Source organism: Oncorhynchus keta, chromosome 33, assembly GCF_023373465.1.
Source record: "Oncorhynchus keta strain PuntledgeMale-10-30-2019 chromosome 33, Oket_V2, whole genome shotgun sequence".
Lineage (NCBI taxonomy): Eukaryota > Metazoa > Chordata > Actinopteri > Salmoniformes > Salmonidae > Oncorhynchus > Oncorhynchus keta.
This window is the reverse complement of record NC_068453.1, coordinates 11,882,335-11,904,728: the sequence shown is the minus strand read 5'-3', so window position 1 is coordinate 11,904,728 and position 22,394 is coordinate 11,882,335. Positions and strand designations below refer to the sequence as shown.

At 43.4% G+C, this 22,394-nt stretch overlaps 1 protein-coding gene across 3 annotated transcripts in view; it reads right to left on the bottom strand.

The window, feature by feature from the left end:
* LOC118365943 (metabotropic glutamate receptor 8-like) overlaps positions 1-22,394 on the bottom strand; it is a 308,531-nt gene that overhangs the window by 6,438 nt on the left and 279,699 nt on the right. For all 3 annotated transcript variants that reach the window (XM_052491908.1, XM_052491907.1, XM_052491910.1), the window contains one exon: positions 19,605-20,540. In XM_052491908.1, the coding sequence (XP_052347868.1) occupies positions 19,605-20,540 (936 nt within the window). The remainder of the gene's footprint in view (positions 1-19,604; positions 20,541-22,394) is intronic.

Here is a 22,394-nt window from a genome sequence, read left to right as displayed (position 1 = left end):
TAAACCATACGCTGATATAAACCATACACTGATATAAACCATACGCTGATATAAACCATAAACTGATATAAACCATACGCTGATATAAACCATACACTGATATAAACCTGATATAAACCATACGCTGATATAAACCATACGCTGATATAAACCATACGCTGATACAAACCATAAACTGATATAAACCATACGCTGATATAAACCATATGCTGATATAAACCATAGGCTGATATAAACCATAAACTGATATAAACCATATGCTGATATAAACCATACGCTGATATAAACCATATGCTGATATAAACCATACGCTGATATAAACCATACACTGATATAAACCATACGCTGATATAAACCATAAACTGATATAAACCATACGCTGATATAAACCATACGCTGATATAAACCATACGCTGATATAAACCATATGCTGATATAAACCATACGCTGATATAAACCATACGCTGATATAAACCATAAACTGATATAAACCATACGCTGATATAAACCATACGCTGATATAAACCATAGGCTGATATAAACCATACGCTGATATAAACCATACGCTGATATAAACCATACGCTGATATAAACCATACGCTGATATAAACCATACGCTGATATAAACCATACGCTGATATAAACCATAGGCTGATATAAACCATACGCTGATATAAACCTGATATAAACAATATGCTGATATAAACCATATGCTGATATAAACCATACGCTGATATAAACCTGATATAAACCATATGCTGATATAAACCATATGCTGATATAAACCATACGCTGATATAAACCATAGGCTGATATAAACCATACGCTGATATAAACCATACGCTGATATAAACCATAAACTGATATAAACCATACGCTGATATAAACCATACGCTGATATAAACCATACGCTGATATAAACCATACGCGGATATAAACCATACGCTGATATAAACCATACGCTGATATAAACCATATGCTGATATAAACCATACGCTGATAACCCTACAATGGCTACTGTACAATGTCAGAAATTATACTTGACAAAGCCCCTATGGTATCATATCACTGAGCGTAAGCTTAATCAGAAATAAACACAAACCTGCGCATGCACACAGACACACTAACACACACACACACACAAACACATACACACAGACACACACACACACAAACACATACACAGACCCCTCAACCGTCGGAAGGATTCCTCTCAAAGCGCAGCCACTCATCTGTGTCCATCCCTGACTATAGCATGGTGTAGAAATCACAGCTAGCAGATGGCCAGTCACGCTTCTTCAGTCACAACAACACAACACAGCCCCGGCTAGCCAGCGTAGCGTTCCGCTGAGGAGGAAAACAAACCAGTGCTCCACCGCCTCCTCCCTCGCCAAGAGAGAACAGGCGTGAACAGATTACACATGTTGACAGTAATACCAATTTACAGTATATCCTCTCTAATGAGAGCATAAGGAAAGAAGATGAGAAAAGGCTTAGACGTTGAAGTGTGTGTGCGCTTGTGAGTGTGTGTGTGTGTGTGTGTGTGTGTGTGTGTGTGTGTGTGTGTGTGTGTGTGTGTGTGTGTGTGTGTGTGTGTGTGTGTGTGTGTGTGTGTGTGTGTGTGTGTAGGGTGGTAGAAATGATCCAAACATTATGTTGAATATAATAAACTACACTCATCAATACGACTCCATTATCATGTGAATGATAATGTCCATAATCTTGTCCAGTATCGCCAAGGTAGCGAATCTTGCATCACCACTCGGAATACTATAAGATGCACGTGTCTAGGTTTACCGTTATGCAATTATTAAGAGGCTAAGGGACAAAGGAACTAATGTCTTGCAATCAATGTCCTAGCATTTAATGATTGAGTTAACCTTGAGATGAGATGCATAGTCAGACCAAGCATATACAGTGGCTTGTGAAAGTATTCACCTCCCTTGGCATTTTTCCTATTTTGTTACTTTACAACCTGGAATTAAAATATATTTTTTGGGGGGGTTGTGTAATTTGATTTACACAACATGCCTACCACTTTGAAGATGCCACATGTGTTTTATTGTGAAACAAACAAGAAATAATAAGAAAAAACATAAGCATAACTATTCACCCCCCAAAGTCAATACTTTGTAGAGCCACCTTTTTGCAACAATTACAGCTGCAAGTCTCTTGGGGTATGTCTCTATAAACATGGCACATCTAGCCATTGGGATTTTTGCCCAATCTTCAAGGCAAAACTGCTCCAGCTCCTTCAAGTTGTAAGCGTTCCGCTGGTGTACAGCAATCTTTAAGTCATAGCACAGATTCTCAATTTGATTGAGGTCTGGGCTTTGACTAGGCCATTCGAAGACATTTAAAATGCTTCCCCTTAAACAAATTGAGTGTTTCTTTAGCATTATGCTTAGGGTTATTGTCCGTTTCACTCAATCATTTCTCTGTATTTAAAACCATCCATCATTCCTTCAATTCTGACCAGTTTCCTAGTCCCCGCCGATGAAAAACATCCCCACAGCATGATGCTGCCATCACCAGGCTTCACTGTGGGGATGGTAGTCTCGGGGGATGAGAGGTGTTGGGTTTGCGCCAGACATAGCTTTTCCTTGATGGCCAAAAAGCTCAATTTTAGTATCATCAAACCAGAGTACCTTCTTCCATATGTTTGGGGAGTGTCCAACATGCCTTTTGGCGAACACCTAGTGTGTTCGCTTATTTTTTTCATTAATAAATGGCTTTTTTTCTGGCCACTCTTCCGTAAAGCCCAGCTCTGTGGAGTGTATGGCTTAAAGAGGTCCTATGGACAGATACTCTTTGAAGGAGCTTTGCAGCTCCTTCAGGGTTATCTTTGGTCTCTTTGTTGCCTCTCTGATTAATGCCCTCCTTGCCTGGTCCGTGAGTTTTGGTGGGTGGCCCTCTCTTGGCAGGTTTGTTGTGGTGCCATATTCTTTCCATTTTTTTTATAATGGATTTAATCATGCTCCGTGGGATGTTCAAAGATTCAGGATATTTTTTTATAACCCAACCCTGATCTGTACTTCTCCACAACTTTGTCCCTGACCAGTTTGGAGAGCTCCTTGGTCTTCATGGTGCTGCTTGCTTGGTGATGCTGCTTGCTTAGTGATGTTGCAGACTCTGGGGCCTTTCAGAACAGGTGTATATATACTTAGATCATGTGACAGATCATGTGACACTTAGATTGCACACAGGTAGACTTTATTTAACTAGTTATGTGACTTCTGAAGGTAATTGGTTGCACCAAATTGTATTTAGGGGCTTCATAGCAAATGGGGTGAATACATATGCACGCACCACTTTTCAATTTTGAATTTTCTTTAAAAAAAAATGTTGTTTTTATCATTTCACTTCACCAATTTGGACTATTCTGTGTATGTCCTTTAACTGAAATAAAAATAAAAATACATTTAAATTACAGGTTGAAATGCAACATAATAGGAAAAATGCCAAGGGGATGTATACTTTTGCAAGGCACTGTATGCTATGTAAATTGTGAATAACATTTACCAAAATGATAATAAGTAATATTAATCAGAAATTGGAGGACTACGGTTCGTATCCATTTAAAAGTAGCCATAATTATTACAGTTACACAATAAGAACACAATAAACAAATGATGGACACCAGAAATCTTCTAATTAAAAAATAATTTAAAAAAATAATGAGTCTTAACAGCATAGAAAATGCACCACTATGACATACATACGTACAACAGGAGATCGGTTAACCAATAACTACACGATCTAAGTTTAAACCCATCTTGTAGTCTTCCAAGAGTGCCAACTACCTGTATCGCCTATCGTCTAATTAACATCCCTTTGCACGGCCCAAAACATTCCAGGCATTCTCTAATCTAATCACCACACCTCAACACTGTGTCGTTCCTGTGAACTATCCGCCGTCAAGCGTACAGAGTAACACAGTTTCTCTGTGACAATAAATCCATAGCACTTACAGTATAATGAAGCATAGCTCTTTATGAACTCTTGAAACAATCCAAACGTGGCAATTTAATTCACACAGTAACATTAATTTAGTCGATTCAAGTTTCATCAGTCTACACCTCTCCTGGCTTCTGTGACCCTAGGACTTCTGTGAGAATGTCTCTTCATCCAAATTGTCACAGACATGGTGTGTTTGACCCGTATGATAGCCCTCAGATGGTCTGTCTTTCAAACAATGCCATAAATCGTGGTTGAGTCATCACGCTGGGCCAGCAAGTTGCTAGAGGCATCTTCATCACTGGCCTTCCTCATCGTTCACATTTGTTCACTCTCTATGTTCCACTACTCGTGTGTGGGTACATAATGCATGCGTGTGCACAGTGTGCTCTGACAATGTACTAACGGTGTGGACTGGTACACATCTCTAGGCAGGCCTCGAGGCCTGCATGCCACGACTTCGGCATGGCAGCAGTGTTATCTGTGTGTCAGTGGGTGTCAACTAGCGTCAGCGTTATAGGTGTCAGTTAGCTAGAGGGCTAATGTAATGCACCGTTAGCCGTTACAGGATCGCTACTGTTTGGCGTCGCACAGAGATTTTTCAACCAAACCTCATCTTCGTTCGGCCAAACATGTATCTTCTTAAATGTCCATGTCCAGTTGCAGGTAGTTGGTTTGAACTTGAGAAAAGGCTGTGTTTTTTTAATTTGAAATACGTGCCATCATTAGGGTGTCAAAAAATGTGTGTTAAAAAAATGCTTGGCAGGCCATTATTTTGGCTATGATGGCCATGCCCCCATAGGATGACAATTCCCCCATCCAAAACAGTTTGATGAGCATGAAAACCATATCCTATATCCATGGCCATCTCAGTCACCAGATCTCAACCCAGTTGAACACTTATGGGGAAACTTTAAGCGGCGCCTGAGACAGCATTTTCTACCACCATCAACAAAACACCAAATGATGGAATTTCCAATGGAAGAATGGTGTGAGTGTAGAATCTATGTGTGATTCAGCTCTTCAATGTGTGAGCAGCTCTTCAATGCCAGCCAGGTGTGACTCATATAGCAGGTCACCCTGTTAGCAAAGCTCTCTGTCCCTGTGACATCCCTTTCCTCTCACATCAGCTCTGGAGAGAACATATCGTACCAACACAACAACAGCTGCCTGGGGGGAGAATAGGCTAGAGAACGCATTATAGGGCATTTATGCAGTAGGTGCTACTCATACAGCCAGACTAAGGTAGGGAAGAATCCTACCAAAAAAAACGACCATTTAATTCAAAATGTCACTGTCTCCCACTGACATTGACGCATGACTAAAGGAAATGTTGATTTAAGTGGAAGTTAGGATTCACTCCATTTTAGAGCAATACTTTTGGTGCACTATATGTGAAGAATAGGGTGCCATATGGGACTGGCCCCAATTCCCTCTTCAGTGACTCATCAAATGCTCATTCAACGACATGGACACTCAACTCCTAATATCTGATCTGAGTTTATCTTCACAACGGTCTGTGTTATCTACTTTAATAGGATATAAAGCAGCTTAAGCTGTAGATTAAGCTGTAGATTACAGCAGAAGGAGCCCCGGGTGAACGTGGGCAGAGAGAGCAGAGCACTGACAGGACGGTGTGTACATACAGAGGGTGATCTCCGATGAGAGAAAGAGAGAAGGGAAATGGAGGAGAGAAAGAGAGGGGAGGAGGGAGAGAGGAGAAATAGAGAAGGGAAATGGAGGAGAGAAAGAGAGGGGAGGAGGGAGAGAGGAGAAAGAGAGAGAAAGAGAGAAGGGAAACGGAGGAGAGAAAGAGAGGGGAGGAGGGAGAGAGGAGAAAGACAGAGAAAGAGATAAGGGAGTAGAGGAGAGACGACTAGAATGAAAAAGACGAGAGGTCGACTGACAGTCAAAGAGGGAGAAAAAGAGAAAAAAACAGAGTGAGAAAGGAAAAAGAGAGCAATAGAGAGAGGCAGTCCTCAGAGCACTAAGCCCTCCCTTATAAAAGCAGCACGTCTGGAGATAGCAGACGTCTGGAGATAGCAGTCTCCATTACACTCTACTGAGAGCAGGAGGATCCACCCAGCAGACGTATTTAACCTTTATTTAACTGGGCAAGTCAGTTAAGAACAAATTCCTATCTACAATGGCTGCCTACCCCGTCCAAACCCTAAGCCGGACGATGCTGGGCCAATTCGGCGCTGCCCTATGGGACTCCCAATCACAGCCAGTTGTGATACAGCCTAGAATCGAACCAGGGTCTGTAGTAATGCCTCTAGCACTGAGATGCATTGCTTTAGAGCGCTGCACTACTCGGGAGCCAGCAGATGTACAGCCACACGCACACACACACACACACACACACACACACACACACACACACACACACACACACACACACACACACACACACACACACACACACACACACACACACACACACACACACCCTCTCCCGCACTCTCTCACTCAATCCATTACATGTAAGAGATTACTTTTTCTTTTATTTACTGTAATTCGTTACGTTACGAGCAAAAATATTGTCATCAGATTACAGATACTTTTAAAAAACTAGAGGTTTGACTTCGAGGATTACTTTTAAATTCAGAAAGGATGTTTGTGGAAAACAATCTAAACACTTCTCTCTTTTCTCAATGACATTCAAACCAGCATTGAAAAAAGGCACAAGTTTAAATTTGTTCCACCTGAGTGAGTCTAAACACAACTGTTTAGTCTGTCAGGATTTGGCCAGGGTTGTTCCGGTTTTTGGTCACTAGATGCCCCCATTGTGCCTTTTGGCCTTTTGTTTTCCCTTGATCCCCATTATTATTTGCACCTGTGCCTCGTTTCCCCTGATTGTATTTAAACCCTTTGTTTTACTCAGTTCTTTGCTCTGTGTTTGTATGTTAGCACCCAGCCCTAGTACTCTGTGAACTCTTTTTGATCCCGGTGGACTCTCTTGTGGAATTCTGTTTTTTGTTCTTGTTTGTTTGTTTTTGAGTATTTTTTTCGGCTTTTTGTGCTATACCTTCCACCTTGTGGATTTACCTTTTTGTCTTGGAGGATTACCTTTGTTCTTGTGGAATTCCTTTTGAGGTTGTGGAGTTACATGTTTTCCTGAAGAACTTCACTTTTTACTTAATTAAATACACCGTCTCAAGTACTGCTGTGTCTGCCTCATCTTCTGGGTTCTGCCAACTATTCGTGGCTCAGTTGGTTAAGTGACTGTTTCTCACTCCGGAGACCCGGGTTCGTAACCGGGTCCTGACAAAGTCAGAGACCACTACGATGACACACCAAATGTGTTTGATGGATCGTGGGAAAAGAGCAGGAATAGGCTTTTGGTGCGGCTGCTGTCGGCATCCAAGATGATGCAACTTGAATAAAGGCTTGGAGGTAATGACAGCAGTAGTGTAGTCTACAGCGATACGGTTATCACTGATTATTGATATCTACATAGCTCATTTATGTGAATCACACTGCTGCTCTCATATATCCATTGATTCTTGAAGAATATAACTTAAAAATGCCTCTTGAGCTAAGTTCAACTGTCACACTCCATGAGAACCCAAACTATAAGCTTGTTTTACTCCAATGTTTGAACACATTGTAAATATTAACAAACCCTGTATAACCTCGTAACATGGCTAAAACATGGCTAAAACAATATTTTTTCTAACATGGATGGTCAGTCCTTGCATATATTAATCTGAGAGTGGTTACATTTCTCCAGGCCCATCCCTCAGCTTTTTATCCAAAACAGAGGCGGGGCAAGCATTTTGTTATTGTTTCATCTGTGGATTTGCCCTTTAAACAGCTGCATATTTTCAAGATATCAAAGTGTCACCAACAAAGAGGTAAAAAAATAGTACTATAAATATGGCATTCATTTTTCACATGTAAATAGCACTTTTCAGTAGTGCTCAAAGCATGCGAGCCCAATCAATGAGCCCCATCAGTCCTCCATGACAACAAAATCATAAACAACAGGGTAGGGCTGGCTAATAAGTCCTTAGTTATGGGGTTATGCTCAGGTAAAACAATTAGGCTAATCTATACTTCCATATTTCCATGTCCTATTCTTGAAGATCAAGGGGTATAACATTTATTGGAATGACTGGAATTCTGATAGACTTTGGTATTTAATGTAAAGATATAATTTAATAGTATTATTATGTGTAGTAGAAAGCAATGGTTTAGAAAAAGCCTACATAACCAACCCATAAAGTAAAAATTAACATCCATATATGGCCAGCTATGTAAACTTTAACATGGATTTATACTGCAATAGATGTCGTTCAATTGGTAACATACATTTGTGTCTTCTTCTAATGCCTCTTAAGGAGAAAGTAATCTAAAAGTAACGGAATGTAATCAGATTATGTTACCGAGTTTGGGTAATCCAAAAGTTACATTACTGATTACAATTTTGGACAGGTAATTAGTAACTAATGCAGGTATTCCCAAACTGGGGTACACGTACCCCCAGGGGTACGCACAATGCCGTCGGGGGTACGCCAAATAAAAATAATAATACATTCTTTACTGAGTAGACTCGTTTCACCGCCAAATGTACAATTAAACCATCTAGTGTTCAGCGAAATAACGACACAATGTCAAATACAGGTAGTTTAGTCAAATAATGAACATCCAATCACATTAACCGTTACTCTCTAGCGGGAATTCCACTAACGGTCCGTGTGTAGCCAAACGTAGCTGCTGCTTATGTTGGTATCTGTGCTGATGGCGCAAAAGCCATGACAGGAAGACAAACAGTGGCTTGTGAAACTATTCACCCCCCTTGGCATTCTTCAAATTTTGCTGCCTTACAATATGGAATTTTGAAAAAAGAAATTAAGGGTTTGTATCACTTGATTTACACAACATGCCTACCACTTTGAAGATGGATTTTTTTAATTTATTGTGAAACAAACAAGTAAGAGTCAACACTTTGTAGAGCCACCTTTTTCAGCAATTACATCTGGAAGTCTCTTGAGGTATGTCTCTATAAGCTTGGCACATCTAGCCATTGGGATTTTGCCCATTCTTCAAGGCAAACAGCTACAGGAGCTATGAGAGGTGTTGGGTTTGCGACAGACAGTGCATTCCTTAATGGCCAAAAAGCTCAATATTAGTCCCATCTGACCATCTGACATTTAACAACGTTTTTTCCTCACTCAACTTTTTTCATTCAACTTTTTCACCCAGGACACGTTATCTGGAAATGGTTGTACAGGACCTCCACCAGCCAAAGCTAAATAGTAACATTAACATCATGCTTTATCTGGAAATGGTTCTACAGGACCTCCACCAGCCAAAGCTAAATAGTAACATTAACATCATGCTTTATCTGGAAATGGTTCTACAGGACCTCCACCAGCCAAAGCTAAATAGTAACATTAACATCATGCTTTATCTGGAAATGGTTCTACAGGACCTCCACCAGCCAAAGCTAAATAGTAACATTAACATCATGCCGTCTAATTGCAGTCGCTGTGCTCATAATACAGGAGAACTAAACTATGTGCAAGGCTACGAGGTAACAACAAGACTATATACAAGGAGTACCGGCTCAGAGTCAATGTGCAAGGCTACGAGGTAACAACAAGACTATATACAAGGAGTACCGGCTCAGAGTCAATGTGCAAGGCTACGAGGTAACAACAAGACTATATACAAGGAGTACCGGCTCCCAGTCAATGTGCAAGGGTATGAGGTAGTTGAGGTAATTGAACTAATATGCACATGTAGGTAGGAGTAAAGGTGACTAGACAATCAGGATACTATAGATAATAAACAGAGTAGCAGCAGCGTATGTGAAGAGTGTGAAAGTGTGTGTGTGTGTGTGTGTGTGTGTGTATCTGCATTTGTGTTTATGCTTTAGCTCTCTTGGCAGCCGAACACGCACCTTAAATATTAACCTGAGAGAGAGTGCCTGTCCAGTCTCACCACTCCCAGTATGTGACAGGCTTTAAAAAAACCATCTCTAATGCTCAATACTGCATTTCTACATCACAGTTCAGGCACTGCAGGTTTGGGTTTGAAGCGAGGAATATCAGGGAAGACAGGCGCACTAAAGCGTGGGTCGTTGCCGGAACTAAGCATTCCGACGAATTCCGAATTGCATTCCGTCGCGCTCCATTTACAAAACTCGTCCTTGACTCATACACTTAGCTATGACAAGCGACCAACCAGATGACATGTGCTGTGCTCTCCCACCGCCCACCTCTCATTCTCTCTGCGACTCTCTCTCACTTACACCCCCCGCACATGCGAGTGCTTCCAGTAATGAGTTTAGGTGTCCTTGGGATGGCCTGTCCTAAAAGGGCTTTTATGAGTAAGCTGGCTGCAGTGAGCGCTAGAGGATCCTAAACTTATTCAGACTGCCATCTCTCCCTCTCTCCCTCTCTCCCTCCCTCCCTCCCTCCCTCCAGGGGACATATCATCTCTCCTGTCAGTCTTAAAGTCTAATTACAAGATGTGGGAGGGACAAGGACAGTGGATGGGTCACAGCAGGTAGTTAATTCAAGGCATCCATCTTCTCCTCAACTATAACTTTATGTACACGTTAGAGGTCGACCGATTAATCGGAATGGCCAATTAATTAGGGCCGATTTCAAGTGTCCATAACAATCGGAAACCGGTATTTTTTCTGATTTTTTTATTTTTTATTTTTTTACACCTTTATTTTATCTTTATTTAACAAGGCAAGTCAGTTAAGAACACATTCTTATTTTCAATGATGGCCTAGGAACGAGGCTTGTCAGCTCGGGGGATCCAATCTTGCAACCTTACAGTTAACTAGTCCAACGCTCCAACCACCTGCCTCACGAGGAGCCTGCCAGTTACACGAATGCAGTAAGCCAAGGTAAGTTGCTAGCTAGCATTAAACGTATCTTATAAAAAACAATCAATCAATGACTGTCGTTGCTCCAATGTGTACTTAACCATAAACATCAATGCCCTACTTAACTTCTTCGAGATAGGGGGCGCTCTTTTAATTTTCGGATAAAAAACGTTCCCGTTTTAAACAAGATATTTTGCACCGAAAAGATCCTCGACTATGCATGTAATTGACAGCTTTGGAAAGAATAAACTCTGACGTTTCCAAAACTGCAAAGATATTATCTGTGAGTGCCCCAGAACTAATGCTACAGGCGAAACCAAGATGACATTTCATACAGGAAATGGTCCAGATTTTGAATGCCCTGTGTTCCAATGTCTCCTTATATGGCTGTGAAAGCATCAGGAATGAGCCTGCACTTTCTGTCGTTTCCCCAAGGTGTCTGTAGCATTGTGAAGTATTTGTAGGCAACATTCCACATCGTCATAATGAGAATCATAATGAGGATCCGGGTTACTTCCCGACGGTTAACAAGAACACAGCTTACTGGCGAACCGACGATAATTATCCATTTTTATTTTATTTATTTATTTTTTTATTTCACCTTTATTTAACCAGGTAGGCTAGTTGAGAACAAGTTCTCATTTGCAACTGCGACCTGGCCAAGATAAAGCATAGCAGTGTGAACAGACAACACAGAGTTACGCATGGAGTAAACAATTAGCAAGTCAATAACACAGTAGAAAAAAATGGGCAGTCTATATACAATGTGTGCAAAAGGCATGAGGAGGTAGGCGAATAATACAATTTTGCAGCTTAACACTGGAGTGATAAATGATCAGATGGGCATGTACAGGTAGAGATATTGGTGTGCAAAAGAGCAGAAAAGTAAATAAATAAAAACAGTATAAAAACAGTATGGGAATGAGGTAGGTGAAAAGGGTGAGCTATTTACCTATAGACTATGTACAGCTGCAGCGATCGGTTAGCTGCTCGGATAGCTGATGTTTGAAGTTGGTGAGGGAGATAAAAGTCTCCAACTTCAGCGATTTTTGCAATTCGTTCCAGTCACAGGCAGCAGAGTACTGGAACGAAAGGCGGCCAAATGAGGTGTTGGCTTTAGGGATGATCAGTGAGATACACCTGCTGGAGCGCGTGCTACGGATGGGTGTTGCCATCGTGACCAGTGAACTGAGATAAGGCGGAGCTTTACCTAGCATGGACTTGTAAATGACCTGGAGCCAGTGGGTCTGGCGACGAATATGTAGTGAGGGCCAGCCGACTAGAGCATACAAGTCGCAGTGGTGGGTGGTATAAGGTGCTTTAGTGACAAAACGGATGGCACTGTGATAGACTGCATCCAGTTTGCTGAGTAGAGTGTTGGAAGCCATTTTGTAGATGACATCGCCGAAGTCGAGGATCGGTAGGATAGTCAGTTTTACTAGGGTAAGCTTGGCAGCGTGAGTGAAGGAGGCTTTGTTGCGGAATAGAAAGCCGACTCTGGATTTGATTTTTGATTGGAGATGTTTGATGTGAGTCTGGAAGGAGAGTTTGCAGTCTAGCCAGACATCCATATAATAACATGAATCGTAACAGAATCAATTGTCCATTAATCATAGTAATCAACACATCTCCCTCAAGCCCAGTATCTTCAATCCAACGGTATTTCCTGCCGTTACAGCAAATGTTATTCCTCTGATTGATCTTTGTCTAATTGACTCACTGGGTCTGCTCGCACTCCTTAGAAGAAAATATGCAAGGAAAGCCATCAACATTCAGTACAGGGTGAAAACAAGTCCAATCCCCAAATTAAAACTCACACAACAACAAGTCACGGTAAACAAGCTAAGAGTTTCTCTCAAATCCGCTTAGCATATTCAATTCACCATCGTTTCATACTAGCCTTCTAAATCGACATGATCTAATTATGAGCGGCGATATTTTGCTCAGTTGACTCAGTCTCTACCACAGGCTGTGGACACATGTCCCCAGAGGACTCTGTGTGAGACAGAGGGACGCGACAGCACAACAAGTCTGGGCCCATGTCCGTAACAGTGACTCCCCGTCCATTACTCTCGCAGGTCTGACAGTGATGATGTGCAGGTTCAGTTCTGCCGTCTTCGTACGGTTCGGATCTGTTCGGTTCTGGTCTGGTCACAGCCGGATAGTGTAGCTGCATTGTCTCTCTGCTGCTGTCATAGGTGTATCACCACATGATCAGTGTGATAGAAGTGAGGATGGCACACATCTGTTTCTGTGAATCACACAACTCAGTACAAACACACACACACACACACACACACACACACACAAACGACCAAGTAGTCCCCCAGCCATGAGGCAGGCTGATGGGCCTGATGGGTCTGGTACTGCCACCAGACATGCACTCACACACACACACACACACACATACACACACAAGGGGCCTGTCGCCAACGAAGGCAGGTAGGACAAAAACTCACTCACACTATCCCCATGAAATCCCCATACTCTCACCTACTCAACCCGATCACCTCACACATCACCATACACCTTCCACACACTCTCGCAGACCTCCCCAGAGCCCTAAAACTAAGGCAGGCGAGCCCAATAAGTGCTAGTTCACTAAATCCTCCCGTACAGTACAGTATCTTACAGGTATGAGGAGCCAGCAGGCAGTGTGCTGTACTGTGTTGTTACTGATCTGCCATGTCCTATGATTTGACACACACACACACACACACACACACACACACACACACACACACACACACACACACACACACACACACACACACACACACACACACACACACACACACACACACACACACACACAGACTTGACTCCTTCTGTAATTTCCCAGAATTATCCCTCTGAAACGTCCCAGTCATGCAGACAGCGTCTGTAATGCGCTTGACATTTCCAATATGTCTTGTCTGCAGAGTGAGTGAGAAGAACAATAGCAACCGTTCTAGGGGAACATTCGGTTCACATTTTGATGTTTATTTTTGTCAGTTGTCATAGTCGTTCAGTGAAGGCAATGTAAAAATGAGTGCTCCCCGTCGCTGCTTTAAAAGAGTTGGGGTTTCGTTCTCCCAAGACGAATGCGTGTCGTTTATCCGTTTGTACGTTTTTCTTTTTCCGAGGGTGTGTGTGTGTGTGTGTGTGTGTGTGTGTAGGGGGGTCTCCCATGGTGGAGTCTGCTGCATCTCTGTGTTCGATGGTGGGATCTGACACCGTCTCCTTCTACTGAAGTTTGCCAAGAATGTTCCAAATCCCATCAGGATTGTTCAACTACAGTCCACAAAATATTCCGTTTAGAAAATGAATGGCGCTTTTTTTCAATGTGTTTCCGTACATGTGACCAAACAATACAGAGATTTTTGAAATGCTGTTTGAAAATAGCTGACATCATGATATCTCTGTCAAACAAAACTAGGCCGATATGGCCAAGCCCAGTGTGTGTTTGTGCTTGGTTGTGTCTGGTTGGATACCTACAATAGTGCAATATACAGTACAACTAGAGTAACCCAACAACAGAGTTGTGATGTTAGCTGAATCATTCCAGTTCTGACCTAACCCCTGCTAAGCTTTCTGTGAAATCTCCCTAGAGCACTGGGCCTAAACTGCAGCTCCTGATGCTCCTGACCGTGCCATTTGCTAGATACTTTAGTCTCTCTCTCTCTCTCTCTCTCTCTCTCTCTCTCTCTCTCTCTCTCTCTCTCATATTACAAGTGTCAAATTATGTACAAATAGTTAAAGTACAAAAGGGAAAATAAAAAACATAAATATGGGATGTATTTACAATGGTGTGGTTGCTGCTGTGATGCACACTGGTATTTCACCCAATAGATATTGGAGATTATTAAATTGGGTTTGTAAATTGTATCTGAGTAATCTGAGGGAAATATTTGTCTCTAATATGGTCATACATTTCGCAGGAGGTTAGCGAGTGCAGCTCAGTTTCCACCTTATTTTGTGGGCAGTGTGCACATAGCCTGTCTTCTCTTGAGAGCCAAGTCTGCCAACGGGAGCCTGTCTCAATAGCAAGGCTATGCTCACCGAGTCTGTACATAGTCACAGCTTTCCTTAAGTTTGGGTCAGTTATCAGGTATGGTGGAGTCTGCTGCATCTCTGTGTTCGATGGTGGGATCTGACACCGTCTCCTTCTACTGAAGTTTGCCAAGAATGTTCCAAATCCCATCAGGATTGTTCAATTACAGTGCACAATATACTCCGTTTGGAAAATGAATGGCGCTTTTTTCAATGTGTTTCCGTATATGTGATCAAATAATACAGAGAATTTCGAAATGCTGGTCAGTCGCTGTGTACTCTCTGTTAAGGGCAAAATAGCATTCTAGTTTGCTCAGTTTTTTTGTTAATTGTATCCAATGTGTCAAGTAATAATCTTTATGTTTTCTCATGATTTGGTTCGGTCTAATTGTGTTGCTATCCTGGGGCTCTGTGGGGTCTGTTGTGTTTGTGAACAGAGCCCCAGAACCAGCTTGCTTAGGGGACTCTTCTCCAGGTTCATCTCTCTGTAGGTGATGGCTTTGTCATGGAAGGTTAAGGTGGTTGTAGAATTTAACGTCTCTTTTCTGGACTGATAATTAGTGGGTATCGGCCTAATTTTACTCTGCATGCATTCGTTTGTTTTACGATGTACACAGAGGATATTTTTCCCACGGTAGTTACTGGGGTCAAATTTGTCTCCACTTTTGTGGATTGGGGTTCTCAGTCTCTCTCAGCCTCCTCTCTGTCTCTTTCTCTTCTCTCTCTTTCTCTGTCACTCTCTCTCCATCGCTCTCAATTCAATTCAAGGGGCTTTATTGGCATGGGACATATATGTTTGCATTGCCAATGCAAGTGAAATGGATAAACAAAAGTGGAAAAAAAAGTGAACAGTAAATATTACACTCACACAGTCTCTCTCTCTCTCTCTCTCTCTCTCTCTCTCTCTCTCTCTCTCTCTCTCTCTCTCTCTCTCTCTCTCTCTCTCTCTCTCTCTCTCTCTCTCTCTCTCTCTCTCTCTCTCTCTCTCTCTCTCTCTCTCTGAATCACTCTGCTCTTTATCTTTACCACTCCTCCTCTGAAGGATTAGCCTTTCCTCCCTTCCTGAGTCCCTGTTCTCTCTACCGCTCTCTGAGCTAGAGAGAGAATGAGGGATAGAATGACTGAGGGATAGAATGACTATCTCCCCTCCTCCCCTTTCTCCTTCCCTCCCTTCATCCATCTCTGAATTATCTATAGCTCTGATTCAGAGCTTCTTTCACTACTCCCTCTCATTATGTCTCTGTTTTTTTCTCCTTCCCTCCCTTCCTTTCTTCTACTCCGCTCTTTCCCTCTCTGTGCCTTCCTCCATCTCTACTTCCTACCCTGTGGAGTCACCTCAGTGGTGTGTGGTACAGAGTCCATTGGACCAAGCAGATTAGGCCAGTTTAATGTTTGCATACTCAACGCGGTAATGACCTGGGCGCGCCACTGCGTCTACAGTGGGCCCAGGCCGTTAAATCCTTCGGCTGGATGATGAGTAACGGCCACCAGCCTCCGTACTCACGCAGAGCCACCGATAATAACGTCCTGAGGGGGTTTCTGCCGGGGCTAGCCTTGTCTCACCGGGGCTATTAGAGCCTGGTCGGGGAAGGGCATCAAGAGACGTTGTGTTAGAATATCCTCCTCTCTTGCCTTCGGTCTGTGTCTGACCCTGACTACAGCCTCTCTCTCTCTTTCTCTCCCCACCCTCTCTTCCTCTTCCCTCTCTATCCCAATGGTACTACATCATTACTGACAAAGCTTTACCTCCATCCGCCACTTTCCCCTCTCCGCCTCAGGCACCATGCAGTGAGCTTCATGTGAGCTGCGTTCAAAGCACTATCATTTACAATTATGTAGAATAGTGTTGCTGTTACAAAACATCAACTGCATTACACTCCAACATCCCCACGGGTACACCTAGAAGGTGAACACTGAAGATTTAAGGTTGATTCAATTTAGTCTAAGTGCTGTAGCCTCAACATCTAATTAAGTATAAATCATATGCTACACAAGTGTCTATGTTGTAGGGAAACAGGCTGAATTCAATCAGCGTGCACCATAGGCCTACTGTTTATGTACATATGTATGATATTCAAGTGATTACCTGTCAAAACTGTTGATTTCAATTCCGGCCAATCCACTAACAGGAAGGGGTTGAGTCCCAAATGGCACCATTTCCCTTCATAGCGCACTGCTATGGGCCCTGATCAAAAGTAGTACACTAGATAGGGAACACGGTGCCGGGACACAACCAGGATGTTGATGTTATGAGTGTGGTTGGTAGGCAGCTCCTTTGATCTGGTCATAGACACTGTACATACAGAGTCATTATATAAAGAGACCACCTTCTGCCTTCATTGATTCTGGCCCCTGATACATACAGCCGTCTCCGGACCTTTCGCAAATGGCAGCCTTTTCTCTATAAAGTGCACTACTTTTGACCAGGCCTTTATAGTGCTGTATATAGGGAATAGGGTGCCATTTGGGAAGCATCCCAGGCCTCCCCAGCCACGACAATAAAGCAGTTTGATATTTACAATCAATACTGTAAGTCCTCTTTGAATTCCAATGAGTGTAAAGTGCATATAACATGGGTGCACATGCGCAGATGCAGTACACGCATGCACACACACACACACACACACACACACACACACATACACGTACACACACACACACACACACACACACACACACACACACACACACACACACACACACACACACACACACACACACACACACACACACACACACACACATACACGTACACACACACACATGAGGAATATTGCATCAGGCAATGAGAAAAGAGGTTGTGTTTGGAGAACATCAATACGGTCAATCTAAGCATCAGAATAGAAATACCCCTGAGGACATAGTGATCCGAGTCTGGCCTGGGTGCATGTTTGTGTGTGTGTGTGTGTGTATGTTCATTTCGCTCAGCCGGTTTCAAAACGACAGACTTCGATTATCACCATCTGAATCAGTCTCCTCATTTTGACAAGCAGCATCTACATGTTCACTCCTTGCAAAATCAAAACCCAATTTGTTCTCAGGCTCTCTTATATTGCCCGACATTTCTACGCGTCAAAACCCACAAATCAGTTCCCTCATTTGATTCAAATGTTAACCAGCCTTCCGCAGTCATCACATCCCACAATGACATGGAAGTGATGATCAGATTCACAGCTCTGTTTAGCTCTTATTCTTCCCAGGGCCACATCCACACATCAAATCACTTATGCAGCACGCGTGTGTGTGTGTGTGTGTGTGTGTGTGTGTGTGTGTGTGTGTGTGTGTGTGTGTGTGTGTGTGTGTGTGTGTGTGTGTGTGTGTGTGTGTGTGTGTGTGTAGAGATGGACAGTATTCCTGTTACATGTATTTGAAATATGTATTTTGACTACTTCTAAGTATTCAGTCATTTTGTGTTACACTGGGCTAAACTACACTCCAATGTATTTTGTACGATACCTTCCGGGGCTGTAATTTGTATTTTCAAAATACTTTTCTATGCTATTTTTTTTTTAGCTGTTCGCCATTTTATGGCCCCTTTCACCTTGCATTGGTATCAGAAGCCTGATGGCACTATGGTGGGATAAGAGCATCTGCTAAATGACCTAAATATAAATGTAATCTAAAAATGAACAATTGCAAAGCATGCTGAGTATTACTGTAATGAGCTTCACCCCAAAATAAAGCCAATAATTAATACCCAGTGTGCTTTGCAATTCATTTTGGTACGTTCATTTTCACATTTACATTTGGTAATTTCGCAGACACTCTTACCCGTGTGACTTACTATTTACAGTCAGTGCATTCAACTAAGGTAGATAAACAACATATCACCATCATAGCAAGTCAAATGTTTCTGGAAATGTTACTGAGAATGCTGTTGCTGTTCGTGCTGGCTGTGTGTGTTTTTACCAGTAACACCATTACTGAGAATGCTGTTGCTGTTTGTGCTGGCTGTGTGTGTTTTTACCAGTAACATCAGTGCTCGACACAACAATTGTTTATAGGCTAATTGGAGCATCGTACAAGTGTGTGTCAGCCGCATGGCAACAGAGTAAAGTAAATGGGTGATGGTGTGACTCGGTGATGAGCTTTAATGAGGACCTTCTTCTCCTCTCCCTCTCTTTTCCTCTCCTGTGGGTATTTATTGTTGTACAGTGTCCCAGCAATGTTCCCTCGGTCTCTAAGATTGTGGGGGTGTTGCATTTGAAATATACCATCTGCCAAACAGCAGTGGAACATTCACTGAAATTCCACTGTGCAGAAAACCTTTTCAAATGACCTGGAAGTGCCATTCTCCAAGTGCAGCTAGCTCAAACCTGACCTCCAGCACACAGCAGGTCAGAGGTTATGTAGAGGAACTACCTTTTGTTTTCTCAAGCTTCCTAGAGCCCTGCTCGGCTGTGTATACCTTGCCAATCTACCGCCTAGAGCCGAGGCAAGAGGTAAGGCAATATGTTCTGAAGTTCAGGCCTGACACACCCACACTGACACAAAGAGTGATCCAGAGAGAGAGAGAGGGAGTACAGCCTGTATATGATCCTCTTATTAAAGCTTGCAAAGACTTGTCTCTAGTCCCTCAGATAGAAAATCCAGTCTTATTCACATGGGAAGGTGAGGGCTTTAGACTTAAGCTATTACGACAGCTCCATTCTGAATCACTAGCTGACTGATGGGAAAGAGACCATTTATCCAAAATCATCCATTCATTAGAAACAGACAGGCTCCACTTTTTTGCGTGTTTGTGTGTTATAAAAGCTGTTCAACTCACCCTCTCCGCCGACTGTGCCGTCCCGAAGAAGATGGGGATAAACGCCAGCCAGATTATGCAGGTAGTGTACATGGTAAATCCAATTGGCTTGGCCTCGTTGAAGGTCTCTGGCACTCCCCTGGTCTTGATGGCGTAAACAGTGCATGTGACCATCAGTAGGATGGAGTAGCCCAAGGAGCAGATCAGGGACAGGTCGGAGATGTCGCACTTCAGCACGCCTCGAGCCGCCGCCGGGTCCTGGGTCCGCTGCTCGCCGTAGTCCACGAAGGTGTGTGGCGGGTCCACAGCGAACCATACAAACACCCCCAGGAGCTGCACCGAGATCAGAGAGAAGGTGATGACCAGCTGGGAGGCCGGGGAGATGAACCGGGGGGCGCTGACGGACTTCTTCCCCTGCTCGAAGATGCGGTGGATACGGTTGGTCTTGGTGAGGAGAGCCGCGTAGCTGAAGCACATCCCCAGACCCAGAAAGATCCTCCTGAAGGAACACACGCCCACGTCGGGCGCGGCGATCATCAGGAAGGTGATTGCATAACACAGGAAAATGCCCGTCAACAGCACGTAGCTCATCTCACGGCCGGAAGCCCTGACGATGGGCGTTTCGTTGTAGCGGACGAAGGTCACGATAACGAAGGTGGTGGCGATGATGCCTAGCATTGAGATAAAGACGGGAATGACGGCCCAGGGCGAGTGCCACTCCAGCTTGATGATGGGGATGTTCTGGCAGCCCGTTCGGTTGGCGTCAGGACGCTGTTCGTAAGGACACAGTTCACAGCTGAACTCGCTGGCCTGGAAGTGATAGCCCTCGCAGCGCTCGCAGTGCCAGCAGCACGGCACACCCTTCACAATCTTCTTCCTTTCACCCATCCGGCAGGGCACGCTGCACACAGACGCCGGGAGGGACGGGTCGCCTGCCCGCCACTGCATGGCCTCTACCTGGGGTCATAAGGTCACAGGAGAGAGGAGAGACCAATCAGAGGACAGATAGGTTGGGACTCAATTATGGTTTTGGTTCTAGAAGGGTTGTGATTCTAGACTGTTTCTGGCTAACGAACGTTCTGACTGGAATAGTTCTGACTGTGTAACAGCTTTCTTCAAAGCCTACCGTTGTTAAACTGTTTGTACCTGCATAAACATTTCCCAAAGGGCAACTCACAAAGTAATTAGCCAAAGAATAACTTTTTATCATTTCCCTTGTGCTGCCTGCTAGGCATAAATCTCGAAGAAATTAAACTGGTTTAATCAGAGCTGGCACAAATTGGCCATCTGCATCAGTCTGATGCAGTTTGTGTGTATTAATAAAATGTTTATAACACAGCCCAGGGTGATGGGAACGGAGTTCCTCTCTCTATCTCTGAACAGGCACACAAAGCACTGATCCAGCAGAACTAGAGGAAACTGGCTGGCTGGGGATTCTGCTGAGAGCAGAGGAAACCTGTCTGTATATGTAGTTTTAGATTTGTGTCTTTATTTCCCTTTAGTGCTATTATGTCTTCCTGTTCTTTTGTGGTAAAGTAATGCTTGCATTATGAACGCTCAAAAACACATTTAGCCTGGCCGTGAACTTTCTGGGGTATAATTGATCATTGTTACCTTTTGAAAAAATACTTTAGGTCTCATTAAAGTAATCCCATAAAGCATTTTGAGCATGTTATGAAGGAAAAGCATGTCCAATGGCACAACTGATCCGAAGGGAAGAGATTTAACCACCAGAAGAAAGTCACTTCCGGCACTTTGGTGAATCCTTCTTCAATTCTTTGGATACCTTGAATTGAAAACACTGTTAAGGGGAAACTAAATGTTTATGGAATGGGGATATGCTGGCTCTAGTTCTCAGCAGCCGGCCGAGAGAGAATAGTAGTCTGTTGCTGCCTCCCAGTCCAGCCAAGGTACATAGATCGAAGAACAAAGTGAACTCCTAATCCTTCTCACCCCCCTTAAAAGATTTAGATGCACTATTGTAAAGTGGCTGTTCCACTGGATGTCATAAGGTGAATGCACCAATTTGTAAGTCGCTCTGGATAAGAGCGTCTGCTAAATGACTTAAATGTAAATGTAAATGTAACTCGCAAGAGAAATTCAGCCCTGGAAGAAAAGAGAAGTTCAATAGACAATGTTCAGCATTTGAGCCTAACTTCCATTTTCCTCCCAGGCAATTCTGAAGTATTCAAGTCTTCAGAGTCCAGCCAATTTAGCTTCTACAGTCCGAACTGATCCGCTTATACCGTTGTCAATGATTCGTGCAGGTAAGCAGTAAGTAAGGGGAGTCAGATACTCCCTTACTTACTCTCACGTCACCCCGCTCCTCCGCTCTCTCCACTGGCTTCCAGTTGAAGCTCGCATCCGCTACAAGACCATGGTGCTTGCCTACGGAGCTGTGAGGGGAACGGCACCTCAGTACCTCCAGGCTCTGATCAGGCCCTACACCCAAACAAGGGCACTGCGTTCATCCACCTCTGGCCTGCTCGCCTCCCTACCACTGAGGAAGTACAGTTCCCGCTCAGCCCAGTCAAAACTGTTCGCTGCTCTGGCTCCCCAATGGTGGAACACACTCCCTCACGACGCCAGGACAGCGGAGTCAATCACCACCTTCCGGAGACACCTGAAACCCCACCTCTTTAAGGAATACCTAGGATAGGATAAAGTAATCCTTCTCACCCCCCTTAAAAGATTTAGATGCACTATTGTAAAGTGGCTGTTCCACTGGATGTCATAAGGTGAATGCACCAATTTGTAAGTCGCTCTGGATAAGAGCGTCTGCTAAATGACTTAAATGTAAATGTAAATGTA